The 27,463-nt window shown below is 41.7% G+C and overlaps 1 protein-coding gene and 1 pseudogene across 2 annotated transcripts in view; one reads left to right on the top strand and one right to left on the bottom strand.

Annotated features, from left to right (window-relative positions):
* Positions 1 to 27,102, top strand: part of CDKL1 (cyclin dependent kinase like 1) — a 68,236-nt gene extending 41,134 nt beyond the window's left edge. Inside the window, exons 3-9 of the mRNA XM_030810193.1 lie at positions 11,442 to 11,514; positions 14,285 to 14,375; positions 15,274 to 15,474; positions 17,519 to 17,601; positions 21,888 to 21,944; positions 24,070 to 24,240; positions 26,320 to 27,102. Coding sequence (XP_030666053.1) covers positions 11,442 to 11,514; positions 14,285 to 14,375; positions 15,274 to 15,474; positions 17,519 to 17,601; positions 21,888 to 21,944; positions 24,070 to 24,240; positions 26,320 to 26,427 — 784 coding nt within the window. The 3' untranslated portion in view covers positions 26,428 to 27,102. The remainder of the gene's footprint in view (positions 1 to 11,441; positions 11,515 to 14,284; positions 14,376 to 15,273; positions 15,475 to 17,518; positions 17,602 to 21,887; positions 21,945 to 24,069; positions 24,241 to 26,319) is intronic.
* Positions 19,649 to 26,324, bottom strand: LOC115834733 (annotated as a pseudogene). Its single transcript, XR_004029603.1, has 2 exons — positions 24,299 to 26,324; positions 19,649 to 20,298 (listed from the first exon to the last, which is right to left on the bottom strand). The product of XR_004029603.1 is annotated as an uncharacterized LOC115834733 (transcript).
* Positions 27,103 to 27,463: the final 361 nt, after the last annotated feature.

Here is a 27,463-nt window from a genome sequence, read left to right as displayed (position 1 = left end):
TTGATGATCAAGTACCCTAGGGGTCAGAAGACTTCGGTTATCTTTCAGTTTCATATTTGATCTATTAGACAATATCAACAAAGGATAAGCTACTGATGCTGGTGTTGCCAGGTTGGGTTACCAGCCTGCTTCGTGCCAGGTGGGGTCCCCTTAGGTTAGTATACTTACCCTCAGAATGTCCTGTGATCACTTCTTATATTTCTAAGTACAGATTTCTAAAATACAAAGTTGAGCATGCCACCCTCTACATAGAATCCTTTAATAGCTCCCCAAAGCTTACTGGTGTGGGGAAATCCCCCCAGCATGAGATACAAGATCTTACTCACTCTACCGCCCCACTCCCCACCAGTTTGCCCATAATACATGACCCATCCTACCAAATTCCTTGCATTCTAGGTTCAGGACATGCTGTTTGCTCAGCAAGCATGGGTTTCCCTACTTTCTTCTACTTGGAAAACTCCTGCTGTCCTTCCTACAGCTCACATATGATTCCTTTATGATGCCTGCCAGCACCCTGGCCTCTATAACATCTTCTGGGATTGTTTATTTACGTATCCCATTTGCCCAGTAAAATATACAATCCTCAAGGCAAGAGCTGGGCCTTCCTCACCTGTGGATTCTCAGTGTCTTCTAACTGCATATTTGGCACTTGGTACCTACTCAGTACTTGTAGAATGACTGAATTAGCAAACCAATAAATTGATAGTTACATGATTTTAAATAAGAATAATCATAACAAGGTTGGGATTTTCAATTTAAAAGTTACTTCGATTTAAAATTTCTAAAGCCTAATATTGTCAAAAGAGATTATAAAGTACTCTGCTGGAGCAACCTGTCCAGAAGGCAATTTGGCAATCCATGTATGGTATTAAAAGTCTTAGAGGCGTTATCTTAAACCCAGCAAGTCTACTTTGAATAATTTACCATAAGAAAATATTTGAATATATGTGCAAAAACTTAGTTACAAAAGTATTTATTGACCCCTCAGATAGGAGTCCCTTGGTCACCATCCTCCGTGAAATCAATATCCCGCACAAGGGTGCTACTCTCCTCGTTCCGGGCCTACAACATCTGGGGGTAGCTATAGTGAGCTGTATCCGGCATCTGGTTCTTACCTCACGGCCATGAAATCTAAAATCGCCCACACGTTCCCCTTAAATAAGACATCACGATGGATCACGGGTCTATCACCTTATTAACCAGTCACGGGAGCTTTCCATGCATTTGGTATTTTATGAGTTTTGGATATTTTTAAGTATTGTTTATAAAGAAAAAATTGCAATCAACCGAAATATCCAACAATAGAGAATTAGTTAAGTAAATTATGATAAAGTTTTATGATAGAATACAGTGGACCCATTAAGAATAATGCTTATATTAATAGATAAAACATATATTGACATAGGAAAAAGTTCATGAGTTGTTGTCAAATGAAAAAAATTATACTATAATAAAAATACATATTATTTCATTTTCGTAGAATTTGTTTGTAGATGGGAAAAAAGACAAGTAATCTGAACATTACTAGTGATTAGTTATGATTGTTACTGATATTTTTCATTTTATTTGTGCTTTTATATTTTTCATGTTTATTACTATAGTAATGTTTTAATGTTTAATTATTAAAAATAATTCTTGCCAAATCAGACTCAAAGACTTCTCATTTGAACCTGAAATGGACACTAATTCATCTTCTTATTAACATGCTTGTAACTTCTGGTACTCCCTTGGAAAGCTTTTGGAGAAGATCCAACTTCATGTTGCTACTAACACAAGCAAGTTTATACCACAAGATATGTATCCTGTTACAGTAACATGAATACATGTCAATTATAATTCCCAGTGCTTAGGTTTATGTTTTTATAATTGTCCCCAATCACAACTATTCCTTGTCTTATATAGAACTTAAAAATCTTTGTATCTATTATTCTATAAATGATTGGTCTCCCTGTGTCAAAGTTTTACAAATAACTGGTTTGGATGTTTTCTCCTCATTTTTCTGCCTACCTATCTGTTCAGCTAGACATAAGACTTCACTGATTCTTTCCTGCACAGATTTAATTACCACCAGTTCCTTCTCCAAATAACATAGTTTGTTCAAAGAACATCTCCAGGGTAATGTACATTACCTCAAGTTTTCAGTCTCTGACAATGAAATTCTAGAAATTTTATCTCTCTTTTTTAGATAAAAAATGATATGTTGTTTGTTGCAAATTTTTAAAGCAACACAGACGTTGAAATGAAGGGCTGGGGGTGGTGGCTCACACCTGTAATCCCAGCACTTTGGGAGGCCGAGGTAGGCAGATCACTTAAGGTCAGGAGTTCAAGACCAGCCTGGCCAACATGGTGAAATCCCGTCTCTACTAAAAATACAAAAATTAGTGGGGCATTGTGGTGGGCGCCTGTAATCCCAACTACTTGGGAGGCTGAGGCAGGAGAATCACTTGCACTTGGTAGGCGGAGGTGGCAGTAAGCTGAGATAGCGCCACTGCACTCCAGCCTGGGTGTCGAGAGCAAAACTCCATCTCAAAAAAAAAAATAAATTGAAATGAATAAAATCAATAGCTTTACATACTGTTCTACATTTATTTTGTTTTTATTTAGTTAAATAAATTAGTTAATCTTAGAAAAAGGGTCTTGTTGCTATGCTGCTCAGGCTAAACTTGAACTCCTGGGCCCAAGCGATCCTCCTGTTCCAGCCTCCTGAGTAGCTGGGACTACAGGTGTGCACCACCACACCAGGCTGCATTTTTTAAAAATGTACTCTGGAGCTTTCTCCCTATCTATACATGTCTACCTTTATATTTTAAAAATGGCTGTATAGAATTCCATTGTGTGAATATACCATGATTTCTTAGTTCAATCTCCTGTTGATAAATATTTAGATTGTTTCCAGTTATTTTCTATTACTAACCATGCTACAGTGAACAACTATTTTCGTAAATATTTCTTTAGGATAAATTCCTAGTAATATATTCTTTTTTTACAAGAGTTTGGGCAGACCCCCAGCTCCTCCCATCTTTGTGATAGCCTTGTGTAGAAATGAAGTCTTAATGAATGCCAACTGTTTGATAATCTGTGTCACAAATGTTAGACAAGCAGTAGTGGAAAGGATGACTTCTGTAATTGAGAATGCTGGAAAGAGATACATGTTATTTCTTCATCATCTCTGAAGAATTTCACATTTCTGAAGAATTTTTAAAAATCGGTTTGATGTCTTCCCTTTCATATGGTAGTCGTTTACATTTCTGTCTGTCCGATTTTGTTATTAGGACATTAGGGTCACAATACAGCCTCCCCTAAAAACCTGGAGAGACAGAGATTGCTTTCTGAAAGTTATTTTGTGAAACCAACACATAATGCATCAGGGCACAGATATGCAAAGCAACTTTAAAGAGACAGAATGGCTGCTAGGCTTGTTAGATTTGACTGACTCTATGTTTTATCTAATGATAAATTCTTCCTAATGTGGAGATGGATGCAGTTAAGTGATCTCAGTTTAACAGCAATAACCAGTCAAATTGCCTACTTTCCCTCATCCAAATTCTTTGCTCATCATTCTGATTATAACTTGACTTTCTTTATGAAATTGTCTACAAAGAAAGCATGAGCTAGTACTCAGAATTTGGGCATGGGTGAATACGTTGGCCCTCTAGTTTTATATGACAGGCTAGTTAATTTGTTTAATGTTCACTTGCCCCTTTGAAATGGATACTGTCTTGGTGTGCTGACAAAATTGAGTGTCTGTGTCTGCAAGCCTGAAGACGGTAAAGGCAGCCAAGCTGTTCCAAATAAAGAACCACGTTCTCTGTGTTCTGTGATGAGATGGCTGTTTTTCCCCTCAATTCTATTCTTCGCTTAATATTTTTTTCTATGTATTTTCTATATATGTTGCATTATAATCTTTAGATCTATTGTCAATGACTGTAAAATATTACATTAAATTTATTATGTCTCACCATTCCTCTCTGGTTGAATACTGAGGTCATTTTCAGTGTTTGGTTTGATAATGATTCTGGTATAAAATTTTCCTACAAATAGAATTTCCTTCTTTTGTAATTTTCCTTTAGAAGTTCTCAAAGTGGTACTCTTGAGTTGTAAATTTTGCCAAATGGAACCAAGTTACTTTCTCACCAAAGATATGGATTTATATATATTTTTTCCTTAGTCGTGCTATCTTAGGTTCTATTATTAAAATATTTGATGTATGAATTCTATCAAACATATAAGGAAGAAATAATAGTAACCCTACCCAAACTCTTTCAGAAAATATGAGAAGGAACATTTCCCACATCATTTTATGAGGCCACTATATGCTGATGCCAAAACCAGACAGACATTTCTAGAAAAGAAAATGACAGATGAATATTCCTCAAGAATTTAGGTAAAAAATCCTTAGCAAAATTATTAGCAAATCAAATCCAGCAGTATAATGTAATGTAAAAGAGTGATTAATACATCTCAAAATATCAATTTTTAGACATCAAAGGCTTTCTATTATGACAGATGAAAATTTAGCTCCCTGAAATCACTATCTCCTCTGCTTCCTGTTCTAATCCTCCAAAATAGTTACATTAATGTTCACTGTTCCCATTATTTTGCCTATGTAAGTATTACTTATAGCTGAGCATTGTACCATACTGTGGCTTCCTTTTGTACTTTTCCTCAAATTAACACTTGCCTTGTTTTAAAATTTGCTTGACATTCTTTAATCCTGTTGCTAATTCCCTCCCCCTTCCTTTTTTTTTTTCTTTTTTTGAGACAAGGCCTCACTCTGTCACCCAGGCTGGAGTGCAGTGGCCCAATCATGGCTCACTGCAACCTCCGCCTCCCAGGTTCACGCAATCCTCCCACCTCAGCCTTCTAAGTAGCTGGGACTACAGGTACCTGCCACCATGCTTGGCTAATTTTTTGTATTTTTTGTAGAGATGGGATTTCACCATGTTGCCCAGGCTGGTCTCAAACTCTTGGGCTCAAGCAATCTGCCCACCTCAGCCTCCCAAAGTGCTGGGATTACAGGCATGAGCCACTCACTGCGCCCCACCCCAACTCATTTTAATAGCCTCTTAATGTACATTTTCACAGGATAGTTACATCAGGTAATCCATCAGTTCCATTTTTTTTCTTGGTAATGTCTGGATTTTAAGTCTCCTTTTCCTTCTGTCTGGCTTGTTGTACTCAAGACCTGCTGTCCAGCTGTATCCCTTGGACTTCCCTTTGCCATCATCCTTGTAATTCCCACTGCATTTCTCTGTGGTCAGATTCATTACTTCCTGGATTTTTTGTCTTCCTCTTTCTGGGTTTACTTGCTTATTTTGACCAAATACATCCATCTCTAACTGGTTAAAAAGACGATATAATCACACAGAAATCTAGACTCCAGGGATTTCAAATGACACCCCCGTCTCCTGCCCACACCCTTCCTTAGAATCAAGCAGTTGGGAGCCCTTTATGTTCCTGGGGGGTGAAACAAAATTCCCAAAGCAGGTAGGAAGAATGCCATGAGGTCACACACCAGTGGAGAGCTCAGCAGTGTGCCCGTTCTCCACATCTTCCCACTAGTGAAAGATGGATTCCATTCCACCCTCCCCAGAAGGGGTGTCTCTGGGGAGCTGGACAACAGCCCAGTGGGCTCTGGAGGAACAACTGGAGCTCTCAACAAGGCAACTGAACTGAAGGCCTCAAGGAAGACCACCTGACTACCTATGGAAGTGCCTTCTTGAGCCCCTTCCATCTTGGTGTGGGACAGAAAGGAAAGGAAGGATCCTTGCTTGATTTTCTCATACCTTTCCCAGACTCTCATTTCTAGGTCGGGGGAGCTAACATCTTCAGGAGTTGAAAGCCCACCAGACCAGGCCCAGCTGGCTGGGAGTCCAAAAGGCCCAAGTTGGATCGTGTCTAGCTCCCTTGGAGCACTATTTACTAGGAAGAAAAGCTGGGGATATATATGGCTCGTCTAAAGTTCAATCACCTAATCCCATGGCAAAGAAGAACCAGGCCCAGGAGAAAAGCTGAAGCCCCTTCTTCTCTCATAGGTTAAGTTTGAGCTTATGTATGATTGCTCTGAAAGGAGAGCTTGCTTTTGAGCTAGAAGAGCTATTAAAGGGAGTAAAGAATGAGAAGGAATTGAGCCCCTTCTCTTCATGCCTGTTCTAGCCCTTCCCCATGCTGCCGTAGAGCTCAACCACAACCACTATTTACCACCAATGTGGAAACAAATACCTTAAGGTGGAATGAGTTCCCTAGCCTTGCAAGCACAGGCTACAATTTTAAGAACATCTTCCTTAGGCCAGGCATAGTGGCTCATGTCTATAATCCCAGTGTTTTGGGAGGCCAAGGCAGGAGAATCACTTGAACCCAGGAGTTCAAGACCAGCCTGGGCAACACAGCAAGACCCCCATCTCTGCAAAAAAAGTATTGGCCAAGCGCGGTGGCTCACACCTGTAATCCCAGCACTTTGGGAGGCCAAGGCAGGCAGATCACCTGAGGTCAGGAGTTTGAGACCAGCCTGGCCAACCATGGCCAACATGGTGAAACCCCATCTCTACTAAAAACACAAATATTAGCTGGGTGTGGTGGCATGTGCCTGTAATCCCAGCTACTTGGGCGGCTGAGGCAGGAGAATTGCTTGAACCCAGAAGGCGAAAGTTGCAGTGAGCCAAGATAGCACCACTGCACTCCAGCCTGGGTGACAGAGGGAGACAACGTCTCAAAAAAACAAAACAAAAAACAAACAACAACAACAACAACAAAAAGACAAGAGAGAAGAACAAAGAACATCAAAACGTCTGCTTTAGCCTAAAGGGTCCAGCCAGTCACCCAGACTCTTCCAGAGCTGTTAAGTTTGTTGAATATATTCATATTTATTTAAGATGGCATGAGGCAGAGGGCATGGCGATGACATCCCTCACTGTGCCTGGCTCTTGTGTCACACTGTCCTGTCTGGATGGGTTGCTTTTGCCACCTGGAGTGCAGTTATCCCGTCATCTCCCTCTGCCATCTCTCCCAGAGACTCCTGCTGCTTCCCTCCTGTGCTGGGTCTCCAGCCCACGTAATCTTCTTTGATAATGGACTGCTCCTTTTTGGTGGACTGCATCCACGAGGGGCTTCCTGAGAAAGAGTAGATGAGAGGTACGGGAAGAAACAAGAGGTGGAGACCTTGCCCTCACAGGCTTTATTCCATCCTCACACTGGATTGGTATTTTGTTTGGATATAGGCTTGTTTGTTGGTTTTTGGTTGAAGATAATATTCCTTCAAATTTTTGAAGTCATTATTTTAGTGTCTTCTATCTTCTAGTGCCAGGAAGCCTAATGCCATTCTATTTTCTGCTCTCTTGTGAAGTCCTGTTTCTTTTTCCAGAAACTTGTAGGAGCTTCTGTTTGTGCTCAGTGTTTTTGATTATGAAACTCATGAGTGGGTCTTGATTTTCATCCATTATCCTGGCACTTGCTGGGCCTTTTCTGCCTCAGAAAAAAATTTTTGAATTGTTTTGTTATTGACTTCCTGTTCATTGTTTTACCTATTTTCTTTTTCTCTACACTCTATTATTGGGGTGTGGACTCTTGAACTTGTCCTCTCATTTTCTTATAGTATCCTGTTCTTATTTCATGGATACAACAGCTTTCCTTTTCTCTCTGAGTATATTAATGGTATTTAAAAATGTTCTCTTCATCCTCCATAATTTCTGTTTCTTTTAAGTTGCTTTTTTCTGTTTGTTCTGGTCTTCCACTTTCTTACTAGAGGCTTTTCTTGGGCATCATATAATCTCTGGTTGTATGCTCATAGTTAAGAATAAGGAACTCTGGAATCTCTGAGCTTCACTATGGTTTTCTAGCTGGGCCATTTGCTGGTGGAACCCCAGTGTCAGAATCTTCAGAGCTTTCCCTCTGAGCTTCTCCCAAAAAAGTCTTTGAATATTGTGCCTGGAGAGTGAAGTCTGCCTGCCGGGTTTCTCAGAGTCTAGTGAGGGAAGAGGGATGGGAAATCCCAGCATTCAGCATTTTGTATGTGTACAGTCCTTTAATCCCGTTTTCAGAACAGTACCCACATTTTCAGAACGGTATCCACAATCTCACGTATGCCAAATGTCCTCTGCTTTATTCTCTCCAGAAACAAAGCTCCAGCCTTCTGCCTGGTAGTGGAGAGTGTTTCCCTATGGGCAAATGATAAAGGAGGGGATCTAGGGATTTAATTATTTTCTAAACAGCTTTTTCCACACTCCTTAGCTCCTAGTTCCATGGAGACCTTGGCTGCTACTTCCCGAGCCTTTTGAGGATACTTTCCGGATGAATTGGTTGGTTCTCCACCTTCCCTCTCCTGGCTTAGATTTTCGCTTTCTAGGATTGTTAAGTTAATTATCTTTCATTCAGTTGCTTTCTGGATTCCACACTGTGTTGCTGTTCTCTCTTCTCCTGTCCTCTCTGACCTTGTGAGGTTTTGTCTTTAGAAGTCTTCAGCGTAGTTCTAGTTAGGTTTCGGGAGGGAACGAAATTAGCTGGGCTTGCTTAATCCATCATCTGATTCAGAAGTCCTTTGACACACTTTCTTCAGTTGGTTCTGTGACACTGTATTCTCCTGAGTGTTGTCTTATTCACTTGATGCTCTCAACTCAGGTGCCCCTGTGGGGTCCCCTTCCTCTTTCTGCCCCTCTGTGGGGAAGGGTCTCACAGCTTCCTTCCGAGCTCCTCTTCTTTAGCTGGATTCACTCCTTAATTGGCTTCATTCAGTCCTAGGCCCCAAATACCACCCATATGCTATGCTTCTCAAACTCACATTTCCAGCCTGACCTTCCTTCTGAATGTAGAATCGCTGACTCAGAGTCTTCCTTTGGGTGTCCAGTAAGCATTCCCTTCCCCCCAAACCAGTTTCTCCTCCAGCGTTCTACTGAGTAAAAGGCACCACCGTGTACCAGTTACTCAAGTTAAAAACCTGATGTCATTCCTTGATTCTTCTCTTTCTCCCACATCCAATCCCTCAGAAAACCCTGGAAGCTCTATTTTAAAAATATAGCCCAAATCTGGCCACTTCTCACCACCTTGGCCACTATTTTAGATGTTCCCTTAACCAGAGAAGCTTCCTGGGCCATCCTATATAAGGTGATCAACCCCTTCTAGCACAGCACTCTCACGCTGTCTCTCTCTCTCTCTCTCTCTCTTTCTCTCTCTCTCTAAATCCAACACCACAGAATATATTCTATCTATTGTTCCCCTTTTTGTAGTTGTAACTCCCTTCTCCAACAGTGAAAACCTGGCCCCTCTTACTATGAGTGTTTCAGCTAAAAGGGATCTCAGAGTCTGAGGCCTCTGCATTACAGAAAAGAAACTGAGTGATGAAGTGAAGTGAGTAGCCAATTCCAGATGGCACTAAGTAGTTTGTACAGAGTTTTTACTTCTGATAATTTTGTAATTCTGGGGATTAAATGTGCTGGGGATTAAAGGAGCAATAATGATATGCAACTATAATTTACTTTTACATGCTCTTTTTATATATTTGGGGAAATGTTTATAGGAACTAAAGTTGCCTGGTACTGGTAGCCCTATATTAATACTTAATTTGCAGGCCAGGCATGGTGGTTCATGCCTGTAATCCCAGCACTTTGGGAAGCCAAGGCGGGCGTATCACTTGAGGTCTGGGGTTTGAGATCAGCCTGGCCAACATGGTGAAATTCTGTCTCTACTAAAAATACAAAAATTAGCCGAGTGTGGTGGCACACACCTGTAATCCAGCTACTCGGAGGCTGAGGCAGAAGAATCACTTGAACCTGGGAGGCAGAGTTTGCAGTGAGCTGAGATTGTACCACTGCACTTCAACCTGGGTGACAGAGCAAGATTCCGTCTCAAAAAAAAAACACAAAAATTTAATTTATTGAATAATCAAAATATATTCCATTTTTCTGGACAAAATGTAGAGGCTACTTGGAAGGCTGAGGCAGGAGGATCCCTTAAATCCAGGAGTCCAAAGTTCAGTGAGCTATGATAGTACCACTGTCTCCAGCCTGGACAGCACAGCAAGACCCTGACCCTAAAAAAAAAATAAAAGTGGAGGCTGGGGAAAAGCATTCTCCCTAATGTCTCATCTTAGTTGCATTTTTCTAAGCCTTTTTTCTCGACGGTGACTTTTTCTAGTGTCTATGCCTATATGCCGCTCAAACAAGGAAAAGAGAATTTGGAGAGAAGCAACTTCAAACACAGGGACATAGCCCCGGTCCAGCAATGTCCCAACTAGCCTTCCTGGAAGTGGCCTCTTCCTTTCCTTCATGTGATCCCACTCTCTGCTCAAACACCCCCGGTCTGCTTGAAAGGATTTCCTGAACGTCTGGCCTGTGACAACAGTGGCCTTGTAGCCTCTCTCAGAGGCTAGAAGTGACTTTTTGTAGTCCCCTTAACACAGCTACTCAAGAGTTTCCTCCCTGATTTACTTATTCATTTTGGTTGAGGACCACAGCAACATCGTGGAATGTTTGATTTATCAAAACAGTAAGTCCAACCGGTGGGTTGGGGTCTCAGAAAATACATGCACTCTCTCTGTGGTTCATTTCTTACACTCCCTGCCTTGGTTTGTTGCTGTTTTAAATGCTTCCAGGCGAGGTGCCTCTTTCTAATTCACAAGAAGTACCTGCTGGGACTACTGGTTGCCCTGGTAATATAAGCTGTGAGTCAGGGAAGAAGTACTGGGAGCAGTGGCTTGAAGTTTAGCTGTTGTGATGGAGGAGAGAGTAGAAAGATGTAACTGGGGTGCAGCTGGCTGCCATAGCAGCATAGGGAAAGAACCAGGATGCCTCAGGTTTTTAAATTATTATTAACATGTAATAATAATTTACGATGGGGGAGCAAGAGAGACTGCATCAAGACCCTGGTAGGGCAGATCTGGGACGCTAAAAACAAATAGAATGCTTTGCAATGTAAAGCTCTTTGCTATAATCAGTAAAGTCTTCATTATCTAAAAACCAACCAAACAACAGCAATGCTGCTCTGAGAGAGCATGTGCCCACACATGGAAGATGAGTCCTGCTTCAAGGCTGTCGGTTTGGGGCAACTTGAGAAAATAAACAGCATCTTTTGTGCTGAATAGTAACTAACCTTACATCAATAAAAAATTCCTTGCGAAAATGGAGCTTAAGTTACCAGGCAGTTTCCCAGTGGTGTCACAGATGTTTGAGATAGGTGGTTATAAATACTTGTTGAAATCCCTGTAGGTTTTCATGTCCTTACCAAAGAAGCGGATGTTTGCATTTTTGTTAACCTGTTGTCCCTAGACTTCAGTGGTGTGCTGGTCACATATTTTTACATTTTGGATTCATGGAACGACTGATGAGTAAGACGACTATGTGTCACCTAAGATTTTTCACTACTAAAGCGTATCTTGGTTTATTTTTTCTTTTCTTGAGCTGAATTCCATGGCTACACTAAAGAATGTGTTTGTGCTGCTTTGTTTTTATTAGGGTACCAGAACATCTCGTGAAGAGCATAACTTGGCAGACACTGAAAGCTGTAAATTTTTGCCATAAACACAATGTAAGTCTCATGATCTCTTTTGAAAAGCAAGAAGGCTCCCCTTAAGCTGAGGTGGAGCCTTGTACAAAGTTTGTATTATGCTTTTGTGGGTAAAATTTGTTACCCAAATCTTCATAAGCCCGGTTGGGTAAGTAGAGGCTAAAAAAGCCAATCTAGCTATTCCTTCTTGCTCAGGTTATATAAAACATGCATTTTTATGATTTTAAGAAACTAGTGCCAGGCATGGTGGCTCCTGCATGTAATCCCAGCACTTTAGGAGGCCAAAGTAAGCAGATCACTTGAGCCCAGGAGTTGGAGACCAGCCTGGACAACATGGCAAAACCCTGTCTCTACAAAAAATAAAAAAAATTAACTGGGTGCGGTGGTGTGTGCCTGTGGTCCTGGCTACTCAGGAGGCTGAGGTGGAAGGATCGCTTGAGCTGGGGAGGTCAAGGCTGCAGTGAGTCAAGATCATGCCACTGTACTCCAACCTGGATGACAGAATGAGACCCTGTCTCAAAAAAAAAAAAAAAAACCCCACAAAGAACAAAAAATTAGTCATACATTTATACTGCTTAGAAACTACTCAGATTTAAGGTAGAACCCCATTCACTTGGAGTCTATGTGGTCTTGTACTCCCAAAAGGCTATGAAATTAGGGAAAGCCCCAGGTGATTCATGCCTGCTTAGCTGCAGTATGTCAGTTGCAGTAGGTGGAACCCCAAACCCAGTGCAAAATGCCAGTGTCTGCTTTGGTGAGATATGAGTGTCGAGTCTCGAACCAAGCAACCCATTGAAAGCCTGTGACACTCCTGGCCACAGGTGGCTGGTAGAGGCATAGTAGACTATTGCCCAGGTGACGTGACTTCACAGATGCTGGGAAACCTGCTGCCCCATCCAATACGACACTGCCCACTGCCTGTGCATAAAAACCAGATTCCAAAGTTAGAGCTTCATTTTGGCCATGAGTGCAATTTCACTGCAATGTTTTATCCTACTCAACTGCCAGGGTCAATTTAGGTGGTAGGGCTAAATCTCCTTCTTTATATTGTCCCAAGTGATTTTTCCTGATGCTGCATTCCCGAAAGGAGGAAGTATGACAGTAGACAGCACTTCTCCCTGAGGAGCCTCCAACTAGCTAAAGGCTATAATCCTTGTCATACACAGGGGAGAGTGGACACCCATATTGTTAGTTATTGTGACTTAGCACTCTCTCGAGAGCAGGTTTTAGGATGGGGGAGCAAGAGAGACTGCACCAAGACCCTGGTAGGGCAGATCTGGGATGCTAAAAACAAATTTAATGCATACCACAGGTCCCCGGAGAGCCCCAGATGCCCTGCTTGGCTCCATGTGCTGATGGGGGTGGGTGCAGAAACTTGTAAAGAATTCCCAGAACAGAACAGGAGCACATACTTGCTTACAAGTACTTCTGACCATATGTCATCATGATATTCATGGTGTACCCATTTATAGCAATATGTGAAGCCAGTGGTAAAAGAATAGAGATCTCAGGGATGTTAATTGCTAAGAACCAGATAGATCGTGATAAAATCCCAAAGTTGTTTTATTTCACCCCCAAATTTTCCAGAATAATAAATACCCATGGGGAAACATTGACACTGATCTCTCACCCTGAAGGTCCTTTGGAGTGAGAACTGGTCATGCCCAAGAAGAACCCGAGTCCTCTCCAGATTCTTAAGAATAACCCCAGGGTTTCAGGCTGCAGGCCAAAATGGGTCTCTCAGGTTGCAGAACGATCTAGCATTCTTCTCCTGAGAGGAAAACACTTGGGAAAGAGGAAGATTATTAGGGACCCTGAGCAGTATTTTGACCCAACTCAAAAAAAAAAAAAAAAAAAAAGTAACTCTTAATTAGGTTGTTGATTTGTTCTTTGCCAAAGAAATTGTCATTTAATGAGAAAATCATGTGAAGATTCTCAAACGTTCTTTTCTCTAATATCACCCTGTTAAAGAATGTTGGCGATGGGCTGGAAACCACAGGTGATTTGAGTCTAAATTCTGGCAGGGGGGGCCACATCCCGAGGGGTGGCTGCAGCTCTAAGAGCACTTGTGTGTGGGACAGAGCTGACATCTAGCGACTCTCCCCAGAGGGTGAGGGCTGCTGCCTACTCTTGTTTATCTTGTCGGGATGAATGTCAGAGCTGGAAGGGAGATCTCTTGGCAAGCTGTGGTTGCCGCCCTTCTCTTCCCAGCTTATCTCAGCAGGCCCAGGGCTTGTCCTGTTTACGAGGCCGACTGTGTTCTGTTCGCAGTTAAACAACTGAATTGTGAATTCTGCTTGGGCACCAATTTGCAGCTCCTGCAACCATGATGCAGCCTCACCCGGACCTTTCAACGTTTTCCCTTTCACCTAGAACTGTCAGATTAAATACAGGACAGCCAGTTAAATTTGAATTTCAGATAAACAAGCATAACTTTTTAGTATAAGTACATCCCAAGTGCTTCATGGGATGTATTATCCTAAAAAAATTATTTGTTTATCTGAAATTCAAATTTAACTGGGTGTCCTGTATTTTTCTCTGCTAAGACCGGCTACCCTACTTTCATTTTCCTTTCACTCTTGGTTCTTTTGGGCCTTTTAGGAATTTGGGATGATTCAGGCTCTGACAGGCATGGTACTAGATTTATTTTAGGCTGCTCTTTTGCTGTTGTCCAACAGGCCAAGGAGAGATTTAAATGATTTATCCAATATTTGCTAAATAGTCATGTGTTTCATTTATCCCATATATAGTTCAGCCTTAATATTGTTTTTGTTTTGATTTGTTACACTAGTGCATACACAGAGATGTGAAGCCAGAAAATATCCTCATCACAAAACATTCCGTGATTAAGCTTTGTGACTTTGGATTTGCTCGGCTTTTGAGTGAGTATTGACATTTTCTTTGGTTAAGTATAAAAAACGGAAAAGTTCTTGATATAATAAAGGATCTAAATGCTCTAGAAGTATACAAGCTAGTACTTGTATATTTAGGGCATAAGTGTGCTATAAATTATAATTTTGTAATTACTGAAAACGTGTAGATACATACAGTGGTTTACCTATGTATGCTATCCATAAATTATACCACAGTAAAGTGGTTATTAAAAAGTATCTTACCTCCCTGATTTCTACCATTTCTTGCTAAAATAATACTTTTCAGAAGTGCTACTTTAGAATAGTGGCTTTCAACCTTGGAGGCAGATTAGAATCACCTGGGGAACTTTTTTTTTTTTTTTTGACACAGGGTCTCACTCTGTTGCCCAGGCTGGAGTGCAGTGGCACAGTCACAGTCCACCACAGCCTCGACCTCCCCAGTTCAGGTGATCCTCCCACCTCAGCCTCCTGAATTGCTGGGACTACAGGCATGAGCCACCACACCTGGCTAAGTTTTGTATTTTTTTTGTAGAGATGGGGTTTCACCAGGTTGTCCAGGCTGGTCTTGAACTCCTGGGCCCAAACAAACCACCTACCTCCGCCTCCCAAAGTGCCGGGATTACAAGTGTGAGCCGCCGTGCCCAGGGAACTTTAAATTCTACATCCAATAACCCCCTCCCCAAACCCTCCCCAAGGATTCTGTTTTAATTGGACTGGAGTGTGGCTTGAGCATCAGTAATTTACAAAATATTTATTTAAGTGATTTGAATGTGCAACTAGAATTGAGAACCAGCGATACAGAAAGGCCACAAAATTGGGCACAGGCTTGACTTCTGAGATCTCCCCCTCTCAGTTTTGATTTCAGCCTTCCACTGCTCTTTGTTTTCCATGTTCCATCACTGGCCAGCTGGACCGAGTGACTACTATACAGACTACGTGGCTACCAGGTGGTACCGCTCCCCTGAGCTGCTGGTGGGGGACAGGCAGTACGGCCCCCCGGTGGATGTTTGGGCAATTGGCTGTGTCTTTGCTGAGCTGCTGTCAGGAGTGCCTCTGTGGCCAGGAAAATCGGATGTGGATCAGCTGTATCTGATTAGGAAGACCTTGGGTAAGTGGTGTTTTTGTCCCGCCTTTTGGAAAACTGGATATTTCCCCAGGATGGAGCAGGGCAGAGCCAAGTTCTCAGTCTCACCTAATGCCCTTTAAGGCATTAGTTAGGAAAGAGGAAAACTCAAAGCCTCATTTAAATGACTCCATTAAAGGTGGCCATATTTGTTTTAATTAAAATAGTTAACAATTATTGAGTACTTACTCATTGTCCAAAAAAACCCAAGATTCTTAAGTAGTTTGGATCAAGTTAAAACATTATTAATGACAATAACAACAATAAAAACTCACATTTCTATAAGGGCTTAGCAGTTTACAGAATGCTTTCATGGTTTACCCCGTTTATGACGATGGGGTAATTCATTTGGATGTCCTTAACCCCAGCCTGCCTGACTAGTTTGGATTATTCAGACTCTACGGAGAATGATTCCCAACCTCTAAGTGTCAGGAGGAAGGCTAGTTCCAATGTCACTCAGCCCCGTCTTGCTTTCCCACCCCAGTGCCCTTTCCTTTCTCTCTACCCTCAGAGGCAGAGGGGAAGGGCAGGGGAGGAGAAGGGAGGGAAGGTGAGAAAAAAAAAAAAAACCATCAGTAGTGATTGCCCTCTTCCAAAGTCAGGGAGTTTAGACACTACTCGCCTGAGTATCCCAGTTTAAAGTAAACTTTTCCTCCTCTAAATTCTTGTAGCAACTGCCATTGCCATGCCTTCCCTTGTAATCTTATCTTCCCAAAGATACTGTAAACTTCCTGATGGTGAGATCATGTCTTATATTTCTACTTACCCTCCACCAGTGTCTGCACATTGTAGGCAGTAATGTTTGCTGATAGCTTGACTTTGTCGAGTGACATGGAAGGCACTTTGTAGGCCTTCCAGGGGCGCTCAACCTTTCTTGGCTGTGTTTCCTCTAGTGATTTTAGGACAGCCTCCCCATGTCACCCCTCTGGCACTGGAGGAAGAAGGTTATTAAGGTACAAGGAATTGTGCTCATGATACTGCTCACTGAGATCTGGGGCAAGGCATTAGAGGGTATATTTTGGTTGCTCACCCAAAATGAGGCGAGGCAGCAGTTTTTGCATTTGAGTGAGAGGTAAATTTCTAGGATGCATCAGTAATTAGATAATTTGATACCCTGGAGTAGGAAGTCCCACAGTGCTCTGGGAAGTGGGCCTGGTTGTGCCCCAGGAGAACACCTTTGAGTATCTCCCTATATTCTCTGAACAAAATCCCTCTCCAAGTGTAATATAGAATTTTACATAAAGGCGATTTTAGCTGATGTGATGGACATATGGGCAGGAAGAGCTTCCTAGAGTCCCCTGAAATATAGAAATACTCTTTTTGTTTCATTGTGTCACATTGTAAGTGCTTCTGAACAGTAGATGAAATGGGATTTCCAAGTGATTGCTAATTGGCGAAATAAGAAAAGATGGTCCCAATGTGGAAATGTATTCCTTCTAGCTAGAAAATCCCATTATTTCTTCCCTCCTTCCCTTCCCCTTCCCTCCCTCCCTCCCTCTCTCCCTCCCTGCCTCCCTCCCTCCCTTCCTTCCTATCTTCTTTGCTTCCCTCTCTTCCTTCTTCAAATAGTTATTGAGTGCTTGCTGTATGTTAGACACTGTTATAAGTGCTACGGCAATAAAATTTTATCTTGACCTATCAGGATTCAGTTAATATGATTTTGATTTGTGGTTGTTGCCCTTTTGCTGTTTTTTAAAAGGCATTATTTTATTTGTGTGCATGTGCTTCTGGGTTGTTTGGTTTGGGTTCCTTCAGTACACCGTAGGCTCTGAGAACAAGAACCTGAGAGCAAGAAGCTTGTAGCCCTCAGTTTCTGTTGCTTGCCTCCTCTGTGCCTAACACAGCATGCTGTCCACTGTAGGGATCAATACAGGTTGCTGTGGGTTGGCTGAACACCTCTCCTTCTGATTGCCCAAGAACACTGCAGTGTCCACAGATATGGGCACAGACAAACACAGCATTGATGGAAGAAAACCATAGATCAGTGTTTGCTAACCAATTTCACTTACCTTTTTTTTCTTGTCCAAAGGGCATCTCATTCCTAGGCACCAACAGGTGTTTAGCACGAATCAGTACTTCAGTGGAGTGAAAATTCCAGACCCTGAAGATATGGTGAGTGACCCATTTTGGAGACAGCTCTGTAGGCCAGGCTAGCTAGGCTTTGGTTGTTATTCACCTCCCTGAGCCCTGTGGCTCACCCTGCATTGGAGGTCAGTCTAAGAGAGAAAAGGAAAATTGGAGCAAATGGGCTAGCGAGACTTTAGCCTTAATGCTAATTTAGAGGCTGTTGATAACAGAGTCTAGCCAGCCTGTCGCACAGGAATGCAGAACTGCCTGCCAGAGCCACACCTGTCCTTTATAATTTTTTAGCAATTAAAACCTAGGTAGCTTAGAGCCAACCAACTTTTAGACCTAGACCTATCAAGGTAAAGTTAACTAGTTTTTCCCCAGCATTTCCAAATTCCCTACTCTACTATGCCCACGGTCTCCAGACCACGGGAAAAATCATAATGAACTTACTTGGGCTGGGCGCAATGGTTCCGGCTGTAATCCTGGTACTTTGGGGAGGCCAAGATGGGCAGGAGACCTCACCTGAGGTCAGGAGTTCCAGACCAGCCTTGCCAACATGGAGAAACACTGTCTCTACTAAAATTACAAAAATTAGCCGGGCATGGTGGCACATGCCTGTAATCCCAGCTACTCAGGAGGCTGAGGCAGGAGAATTGCTTGAGCCCAGGAGGTAGAGGTTGCAGTGAGCTGATATTGCACCACTGTACTCCAGCCTGGGCGACAGAGCAAGACTCTTTCCAAAAAAAAAACAAAAAAAACAAAAAACTTCCTCAGCCAGCCTTACTCTGGTGCTTGCCCTCTATGGCCAACCCAAATGGGGGAAGCCCATTTTTTAAGAACAGAAAAATTTGAAATGTTTATACCCCTAATCCACTTCCAACAATTTATTCCTGTGAAACCATTATCCAAGAGCATAAGGATGTGGCATTATTTAATAGAAATTATTTCCTTTAGTATTCCATCAGTAGGGGATTAAATATGGTACATCCTTACAATAGAAATACCTTATCAGGCCAGGTGTGCTCATGCCTGTAATCCCAGCATTTTGGGAGGCTGAGGCAGGTGGATCAGGGTCTCAAGACCAGCATGGGCAACAAGACAAAACTCTGTCTCTACTAAAAATACAAAAAGTTGGCCTAGCATGGTGGCACACACCTGTAGTCACAGCTACTCAGGAGGCTGACGTGAGAGGATCACCTGAGCTCAGGAAGTTGAGGCTGCAGTGACCTGAGATTGCTGCACTCTAGCCTGGGCGACAGGAGTAAGACCCTATCTTCAAAAAAAAAAAAAAAAAAAAAAAAGAAAGAAAAAAAGAAATACTATATAGAGCCAGGTGCGGTGGCCTACACCTATAATTCTAGCAACTCAGGAGACAACTGAGGTGAAATATTGCTTGAGCACAGGAGGTCAAGACCAGCCTGGGCAACATAGCAAGACCCTATCTCTACAAAATATTTTTAAAACTAACTGGGGTTGGTGGCACATGCCTGTAGCTCCAGCTACTTGGGAGGCTGAGGCAGGAGAATCACTTGAGCCCAGGAGTTTGAGGTTACAGTAAACTATGATCATGCCACTGCACTCCAACCTGGGTGACAGAGTAAAACTGTCTCTAAAAATAAGAAATATCATGTAGTTTAAAAAAAAAAAAAAAGATGGTTAGAAAACAGTGTAGGCTGGGCATGGTGGCTCACGCCTGTAATCCCAGCACTTTGGGAGGCCGAGGCAGGTGGATTGCTTGAGCCCAGGAGTTCGAGACCAGCCTAGGCAACATGATGAAACCCCGTCTCTACTAAAAATACAAAAATTAGCCAGGCACGGTGGCACACACCTGTAGTCCCAGCTACTTGGGAGGCTGAGGTGGGAATATGGCTTGACCTTGGGAGGTGGAGGTTGCAGTGTGCCGAGATCACGTCACTACACTCCAGCCTGGGCAACAGGGCCAGATTCTGTCTCAGAACAAAAACAAAAACAAAACAAACAAAAAAACCAGTAGGTATAATTTGACACAGTTTTAATAAATATGTAATATGCACACAATGCATATATACATATATTTACATAAATACAAAATAATATGACATCTGGGAAATCATAAAACTTTTTTTTTTACATTTGTGAAATAAATGGCTGCAAGGATATATATCAAAATACTAACAGTGGATATCTCTTTTGGGTGGGATTTTGGGGTAACTTTATGATTTTTTATATTTTTGAATGTCTTCTAATGAGCCTGTAATCAAAAACATTTCAGAGCATAATTAAGGTTTGCAAAATCTTGAATTTCTACTGTCTGAGGAAGGTATCTTAAAAATGAAACGAACCCTCCAGTTGCTCACTAAACCCTTCAGTTTCCAGATGGAAATTCTGTCTCTACCACTTGTGTTTTGTTTGTTCCCTAACCTCTTGGCTTGTCCCAAAATGAAGGTTTCTGCTTCTCCACTGCCTCTTCCTCCTGCAGCATTAGCATTCGAAGTGGGTCTTGCTGGGACGGAGGGGCAGGAATGACACCTGACATATGGGAGGTGACCCATCTGGCTTCCTTGTGATCTGGACATTCCCAGTTCTGCACTAAATATCCCTAGTGATTTCCTGTTCGCTTGTCTGTTGGTGAAGCCTCAGAAATAACCCAGGTTTCATAAATGTAAAAAGCTTCCCATGGTTTCCCAGAGATTGTCCTGCAGATTTCCTGTTGACAGAAACACAGGAAGAAGCAGTGCGGGGGCTGCACTCATTGAACATCTGTGCCCCAGTCCCTCTGCCTGTCAGTAACCCTGACAGAGGGAGGCCTGCTTGCTTCCGGGGCTGTGAAACTGGCTCAGCCGGCAGGATGGGCTCCAGCGTATCACAGGCAAGCAATCGGCTTCATCCAGACATTGTTGCTGAGACAGCAGAGCTCGATGATAAAGCAATGGCACGTCAATCCCCAGTGATGCTCAGATTCAACCGACAGAAAGAACAAGAGAAATATTTAAGCTATGGAGCATGAGTGGAAGTATGGGGGTGCAACAGGGGCTACTGTCAAGGGCTAATACAAATCTACTTTAGGATTTTTTTTCTCCTGTTGAACATAGCGAACTCTAAAACAGAGGCTCTTCTCTCCTACTCTTATCAATGATTAGTATGTGTACAGTCCAGAATTGGTTATTGGGAGCTGGTTGCCTGTCCAAAATAATACTGTACTGTGAAAGTTGGCCACAGCACCAGGACTGTTTGATTAGATGAGCCTGGCCAGTCACTCCAGCCGGCAGCTCACACACTGCCACTTTTATACACACAATGCACTGCAGTCATTTATTTTGCTCAGCTTGGCTGGCTCTTATTTTATCAGCCTCTCTGCTCAATTAGCCTTTGTCAGTGGTATGTCTCTTTAACTGGCCTGTTTGTCTGCCTGACATTCGGCATTCCTCCCATTTATAGTGTTATTCCTGATTGTCTCCAGCACGTGACTGGAGCAAAATCGCCTTATATGGCCAAAAGGAGACTGATGAATGCCCCACAGGAGACTTTTTAAACAGCAGGCTGAGAAGGGAAGCAGCAGGCCCTAGTGGGAGGAGACAACAGTGTTTATTCCAGAAAATCAAGAAGCATCTGTTCACCTGGGTAGGGGAAAAACATCTATTTTGCAGCTCCCTTTATATAATTAGAATTAGAGCTGCCTTTTTTTTTTTTTTAGACAGGATCTTGCTCTGTCGCCCATGCTGGAGTGCAGTGACACATTTATGGCTTACTGCAGCCTCAATCTCCCAAACCCACACCATCCTTCCACCTTAGCCTCCCAAGTAGCTGGTACTAGAGGAACACACCACCAGCCCTGACTAGTTTTTTGCTATTTTTTTTATAGAGACAGGGTTTCATCATATTGCCCAGGCTGGTCTCAAATTCCTGGGCTCAAGCCCATCAGACTTGGCCTCCCTGAATGGATTATAGGCATGAGCCACCGCACCCAGCCAGCTACCCTTTTATAAATGCCAAAGATTATTCTCAGGAAAGGCAAGTTATATAAATTGAGGACCCCCCCCCCAAAAAAAAAACTGCTCAGAAAGTTTTTTTCATTAGTATTTTTATTTATAATTTGCTATCTCCATTGGTATCAGTGCAGGAAGTTAAGGGAGTGGTTAGGAAGCAAATTTGGAAAAGCAGTTTGGAGGTGGGGAGAGAAAGCTTGTGAACAAGGCAAAGGGAGATTGTTTTAGGCAGGAGGTTGGGTGGGCAAAGGGTGGAGGAGGTGAGGAAGGTGCCAGGAAAATGTTTCTATCAAAAGATTTAATTTGAGGTAACCTTAATTTGAATACATGCTGTAAATTAAAAACCTCTTTTCTTTTCAACAGGAACCACTTGAATTAAAATTCCCAAACATCTCTTATCCTGCCCTGGGGCTCCTAAAGGTAAAAATCATGGCTTCCAACAGACCAGGAAGCACACAGCAGTTGTTGGGGAATCTGAATTACTTATGTCAATCCATGCAATGAAAAATGTTCCTTTTAGAATTCTTCTCCTGGCTGGGCAGTGGCTCACACCTGTAATCCTAGCACTGTGAGGCCGAGGCAGGCGATCACTTGAGGCCAGGAGTTCAAAACCAGCCTGGTCAACATGGTGAAACTGTCTCTACTAAAAATAAAAAAAATTAGTCAGGCGTGGTGGCGCTTGCCTGTAATCCCAGCTACCCGGGAGGGTGAGGCAGGAGAATTGCTTGAGCCCGGGAGGCAAAGGTTGCAGTGAGTTGAGATTCAGCCACTGCACTCCAGCTTGGGTGACAGAGCAAGACTCCATCTCAAAAAAAAAAAAAAAAAAATTCTCCTTGGAAAAGTATATTTTCAGTTTTTTTAAATGTATCACATTCTATTAAGTGAAAACATTTGCAAGTATTTTCCACTTTAAATAAACCTAACATTATATTTGAAGTCTAAATTTACACAAAACAGAAATTTCAGGGGGGTGGTGATTGTTTTACAAAGGGAACCTTTTCTTCAGAAAATCCTTAGCTGCAGGATCCTTTTAAATAGCTAACTCCCTGGTACATTTGAAGTACATTTAAAAACTTGATATATATATGTATATATTTTTTTAGAAATATAGCTCTTACGTAAAATGAGGTATGGTATCAACTAAAATGTTTGCAAGTTACAGTCAATGTCCCACACGGTTTAAAAATTATTTATTTACTGATGTATTAAATAATGAGTTAATATAAATGATAATGTAACTGTTACCTGAAAGCGGTCCCAATCCAGACCCCAAGAGAGGGTTCTTGGACCTCGTGCAAGAAAGAATTCAGGGCGTGTCCACAGAGTAAAGTGGAAGCAAATTTATTAACAAAGTAAAGGAATAAAAGAATGGCTACTCTATAGGCAGCAGTGCTGTAGGCTGAGTAAACTTACAGTTATTTCTTGATTATATGCTAAACAAGGGGTGGATTATTCATGAGTTTTCCAGGAGAGGGGCAGGGATTTTCTGGAACTGAGGGTTCCTCCCCTTTTTAGACTATTTAGGGTAACTTCTGGGCATTGCTATGGTATTTGTAGACTGTCATGGTGCTGGTGAAAGTGTCTTTTAGCATGCTAACACATTATAATTAGTGTATAATGAGGAGTGAGGACAACCAGACGTCACTTTCATTGCCACCTTGGTTTTGGCCGGCTTCTTTACTGCATCCTGTTTTATCATCAGGGTCATTGTGACCTGTATTTTGTGCCGACCTGCTATCTCATCCTGTGAGTAACAATGCCAAACCTCCTGGGAATGCAGCCCAGTAGGTCTCAGCCTTATTTTACCCAGCCCCTATTCAAGATGGAGTTGCTCTGGTTTCAACACCTCTGACATAACCAACAAAAATTGAGTCAATTCCTTGGAGTATGTAGTTGTGAAATTTAATCTATCCAAGAATGAGCTCCATGGCCTACTTAGCTGCAACAAAAATAGTTAAGAACGATGTACTATAAAGGCATGTACATTATGCCTCTCCTTATATACATGATCATATATACTTATAATGCATAAACTATTTCTGGAGGCATACACCAAAAAAAAAAAAAAAAAAAAGAGTAGCTGATTTTAGAAGGGTGAATGGAACACCTAGAGTGGTGGAGACTTTGCTGTATGCTGTATGAATTGTATTTGTTATCATGTGTAAATATCATTTTTAAAATAAAAACACTAGTTTTTACAAAGTACATGCAAGGGACCAAACTGGCTAAATGGATTACCCCATTTGGCCACTGAGGTAAACTCTAAAATTATATCTTACTCTCCCAGGGCAGAGTACCAATTGCTTCAAGAACAGAGTAAGGTAGAGAAAATGATTTTTCATTACTACTTCTAGAAACTGTTTATTTAATATGTGAGTGCCATTTAGGTATGACTGGAACTAAAACCATGACTGGAGTGTTTTCCTGCCTTTTCCCCGTTCTTATTGCAACTGAAGAGTTTCATCTTTCAAAGAAGAAAAAAATGACATTAATAAGTTAATACAATTTTAAAAAAGTAAGAAGAAGGAATTTTCTATTCTTTTAGGGCTGTCTCCACATGGACCCTACTGAAAGGCTGACATGTGAACAGCTGTTGCATCACCCATATTTTGAAAACATCAGAGAAATAGAGGATTTGGCAAAAGAACATGACAAACCAACAAGGAAGACCCTAAGAAAGAGCCGAAAGCACCACTGCTTTACAGAAACATCCAAGGTTATAATTTCAAATGACCTCCTACCTGCCACCTGGTACAAAGAGTTGGAATCTAGACTTGAGGATGGCAGTTGTGGCTTTCAGCTTCAGCATTCTCATTCCAGCACTAGGAGACAGGTCATAGGGTCTATCAACCAGGGCCCCAGGGACATCTGTCTCCTAAAGCCCCCTCTCCCTGAATCCTAAAGGTGCCCTTGTCCTGCTGCTTCCTGATGCCACACAGGGGCCAGGGTTTCCGGCCTGCATGAGCACAGGTCTCAACAAGGTACATGAGTATGATGAGTCCAGCTGAGCAGACTTCTTTGGCTTTGGAAATCAGATTTTCCCCAGGCAGTTCTGTGTCATCATCTACACCATCAGTATTAAAACCAACACTCCAGGTTTGTCCAAAAAAGGAGCTGTTTTCCTCCCTGATCCTTTGTCAGAGTTGGCTAGGGCAAATACAGTGATGAGTGCTTTTGGTGGTATCAGCTGAATACATTTAACCAGAGAACAGCATCCAAACTGCACACTGGGAGCCTGTGAAGAATCCCGATTGGTATAAAATGGCCTTACATTAAGCATCTTGTGATAAGCCAAAAGCTGTAATAATTTAGAATGAACTGTAGTTGGAACCACAACTGATCCTGGGTAACCTCGGATCTACCTAGGTACTCCTTAAGCTATACATTATCTTGCCTTAGTCTTTCCCTTTGCAGCTTCCACTGCCCAGCATGCTGAATGGTACCAGGGTGTTGTGTGTGAGGCTGGGAGGAGGGAAAAGGGTGAAAAAGTTCCATGAGGAACAAATACAGCATAAACTCCAGGGCCCTAATGTAGATCACAGTTACAAAATTAATAATGTTTTAATTTTATTCTCCATGATATGTGACCCAGGTAGCTAAACAGGCCAGAAACAGACTCCTCCACCCCCACGCCAGAATTATTCCTTATCTCAGTATTAGTTTGTATTCAAGAGCAAAAGGTTTTGATGGAAATATTTCTACTTGAAAAAATAGGGAAACTCCACTCTTTGGTGTATTGCTTTTTTTTGAGACCGAGTATCACTCTGTCGCTCAGGCTAGAGTGCAGTGGTGTGATCTTGGTTCACTGCAACCTCTGCCTCCCCGGTTCAAGTGAGTCTCCTGCCTCAGCTTCCCCAGTAGCTGGGATTACAGGCACGTGCCAGTATGCCCAACTAATTTCTATATTTTTAGTAGAGACAGGGTTTCGCCATGTTGGCAGGCTGGTCTCGACTCCTGACCTCAGGTGATCCATCCGCCTTGGCCTCCCAAAGTGCTGGGATTACAGGCATGAGCCACCACACCCAGCCTGGTGTACTGCTTTTAAATCCTGAAAGAATCAACTGATGTAAAAGTACTAAAAAGTACTTTTCTGAGGACAATGGCTGAAAAATTTTTTTCTAGAAAGTACTAAAAATTTCCCTTTTTAGGGATACCGGAGGACATATAGTGCAATACAAAAAATACAGGTGTGTTCTGACTTTCATTTGACATTGACAATAAATTCAAACATTTTCAGGAAGCTTGAAGGAAGCAGTTTTGTCTTTTTTCTTTAGAGATGGGGGTCTTGCTATGTTGCCCAGGCTGCTCTCCTGGGCTCAAGGGATGCTCCCACTCAGCCTCCCTTGTAGCTGGAACTACAAGTGTACACTGTGCCATGCTTGATTTGCCTTTTTAACTAAGGGAAGAGAGTAAGTAGGCAAATTGCCTAGGTGCTCTGTTTATGTTTTCTCTGCTATAAGACAAGGCATTGGCTTAAATGATCCCTAAGATCTCAGCAAGCTCTCAACTCCTGTAAATCTATGTTTTCTTCCCAATAATGTTAACATGTAGATTTTCCCCTTTTCATATTTTCTAAATCTTCTTTAATGTGAATGTTTTTCCTTTTTAATATAAACATTTAAAAGGAAAAGCCAAGACCAAATTGAAAGATTTAATCCTCTCTCAAATCCTGGATGGTGTGCAAAAAAAGTATTTCTATACTAAAAAGCTTAATTACCTTTTTGTGATATATTCTAAATAATGAAAAAAATGCATAGCACAGTTTTGAACCTAATTCTGTGTTTTGCATTTTTAGTTGCAGTACCTACCCCAGCTAACTGGCAGCAGCATCCTTCCAGCTGTGGATAGTAAGAAGTACTACTGTAATACCAAGAAACTTAACTACCGTTTTCCAAACATTTAAAGGAGCTAGGAGACATGATTTTAAAAAAGGAATCAATAGATGCTTTGAAGAAAATAAAACTTACACAGTTGATTGAAAACAATTACAATGTTGAAAACACACCAGGAGAAAACAGAAGCAAGAAACTGGGAGGCCAATTGGCAAGATATTAAGGGAAATTCCAGATCCAGTCTTCCATGCTTGATGATGGTGTCCACAAAAGAAAGAAAAAACCTGTTTGGAGTTGCACTTGTATTTCAGTTTATGTAAGTAGCCGAACTTATGGACAGAATATGAACTGTCCCATACCTCTGGCAAAACTAGATGATATCAAAAAGATTTATGCTTCAGTTGTACCACATGCCACACAAGAAAAATGGACTACAAAATGCCCATATATATTTCCTCGGATCTCTGTTGCCTGAGTCCTATCTCCTGCCTCTCAGAGTGTTTCAGCATCATATTTAAGATAGTTCTATTTCTTGAAATCGAAATGTTTAAAATCCCATTTCCTGCCTGCTCTATTTCTTGATTTTTATATTTTAAAACATTTTGAGGGTAACACTTAGGTTCAAAATATTTAAAAGCATACGAATTATCACAAAAACTTGGTAATTTATATATTTAATTATATGTTTATACATTTCATCCTTACTTTATCAGTAAAGGATACACCTTAGTCACTTTTGCAGGCAAGGTGGATTTACTGTAATCTTTCTACATTTATTCACCCAGTTCCCCTTGTAAACAATGGCATGAAGCTCGGCAGCTGATTAAGGCAAAGGGTAGAGCAAGACCTACAGGCTTTGCAGGAACTGAACCTGTCAGCCTGAAAATAATTAGTATTTCATTCTCTCTGGCACAGCCTTTGACCTGGTACATCTATAGGCAAACCTGTAATTCAGTGATCTGGGTTTCAGAAGAAATTACTTGTGAGCTTTTACTTGAGTCATGAAAGACATTATGTTGTAAACTGATGTTTTCCCTGAAACATCTTTTTGCACTATGTTTGTGTGTGTGTGTATATATATGCTATTCTAACAACTAATATATTACA

Source organism: Nomascus leucogenys, chromosome 1a (genome assembly GCF_006542625.1).
Source record: "Nomascus leucogenys isolate Asia chromosome 1a, Asia_NLE_v1, whole genome shotgun sequence".
NCBI lineage: Eukaryota > Metazoa > Chordata > Mammalia > Primates > Hylobatidae > Nomascus > Nomascus leucogenys.
This window is presented reverse-complemented; position numbering and strand designations above follow the sequence as displayed.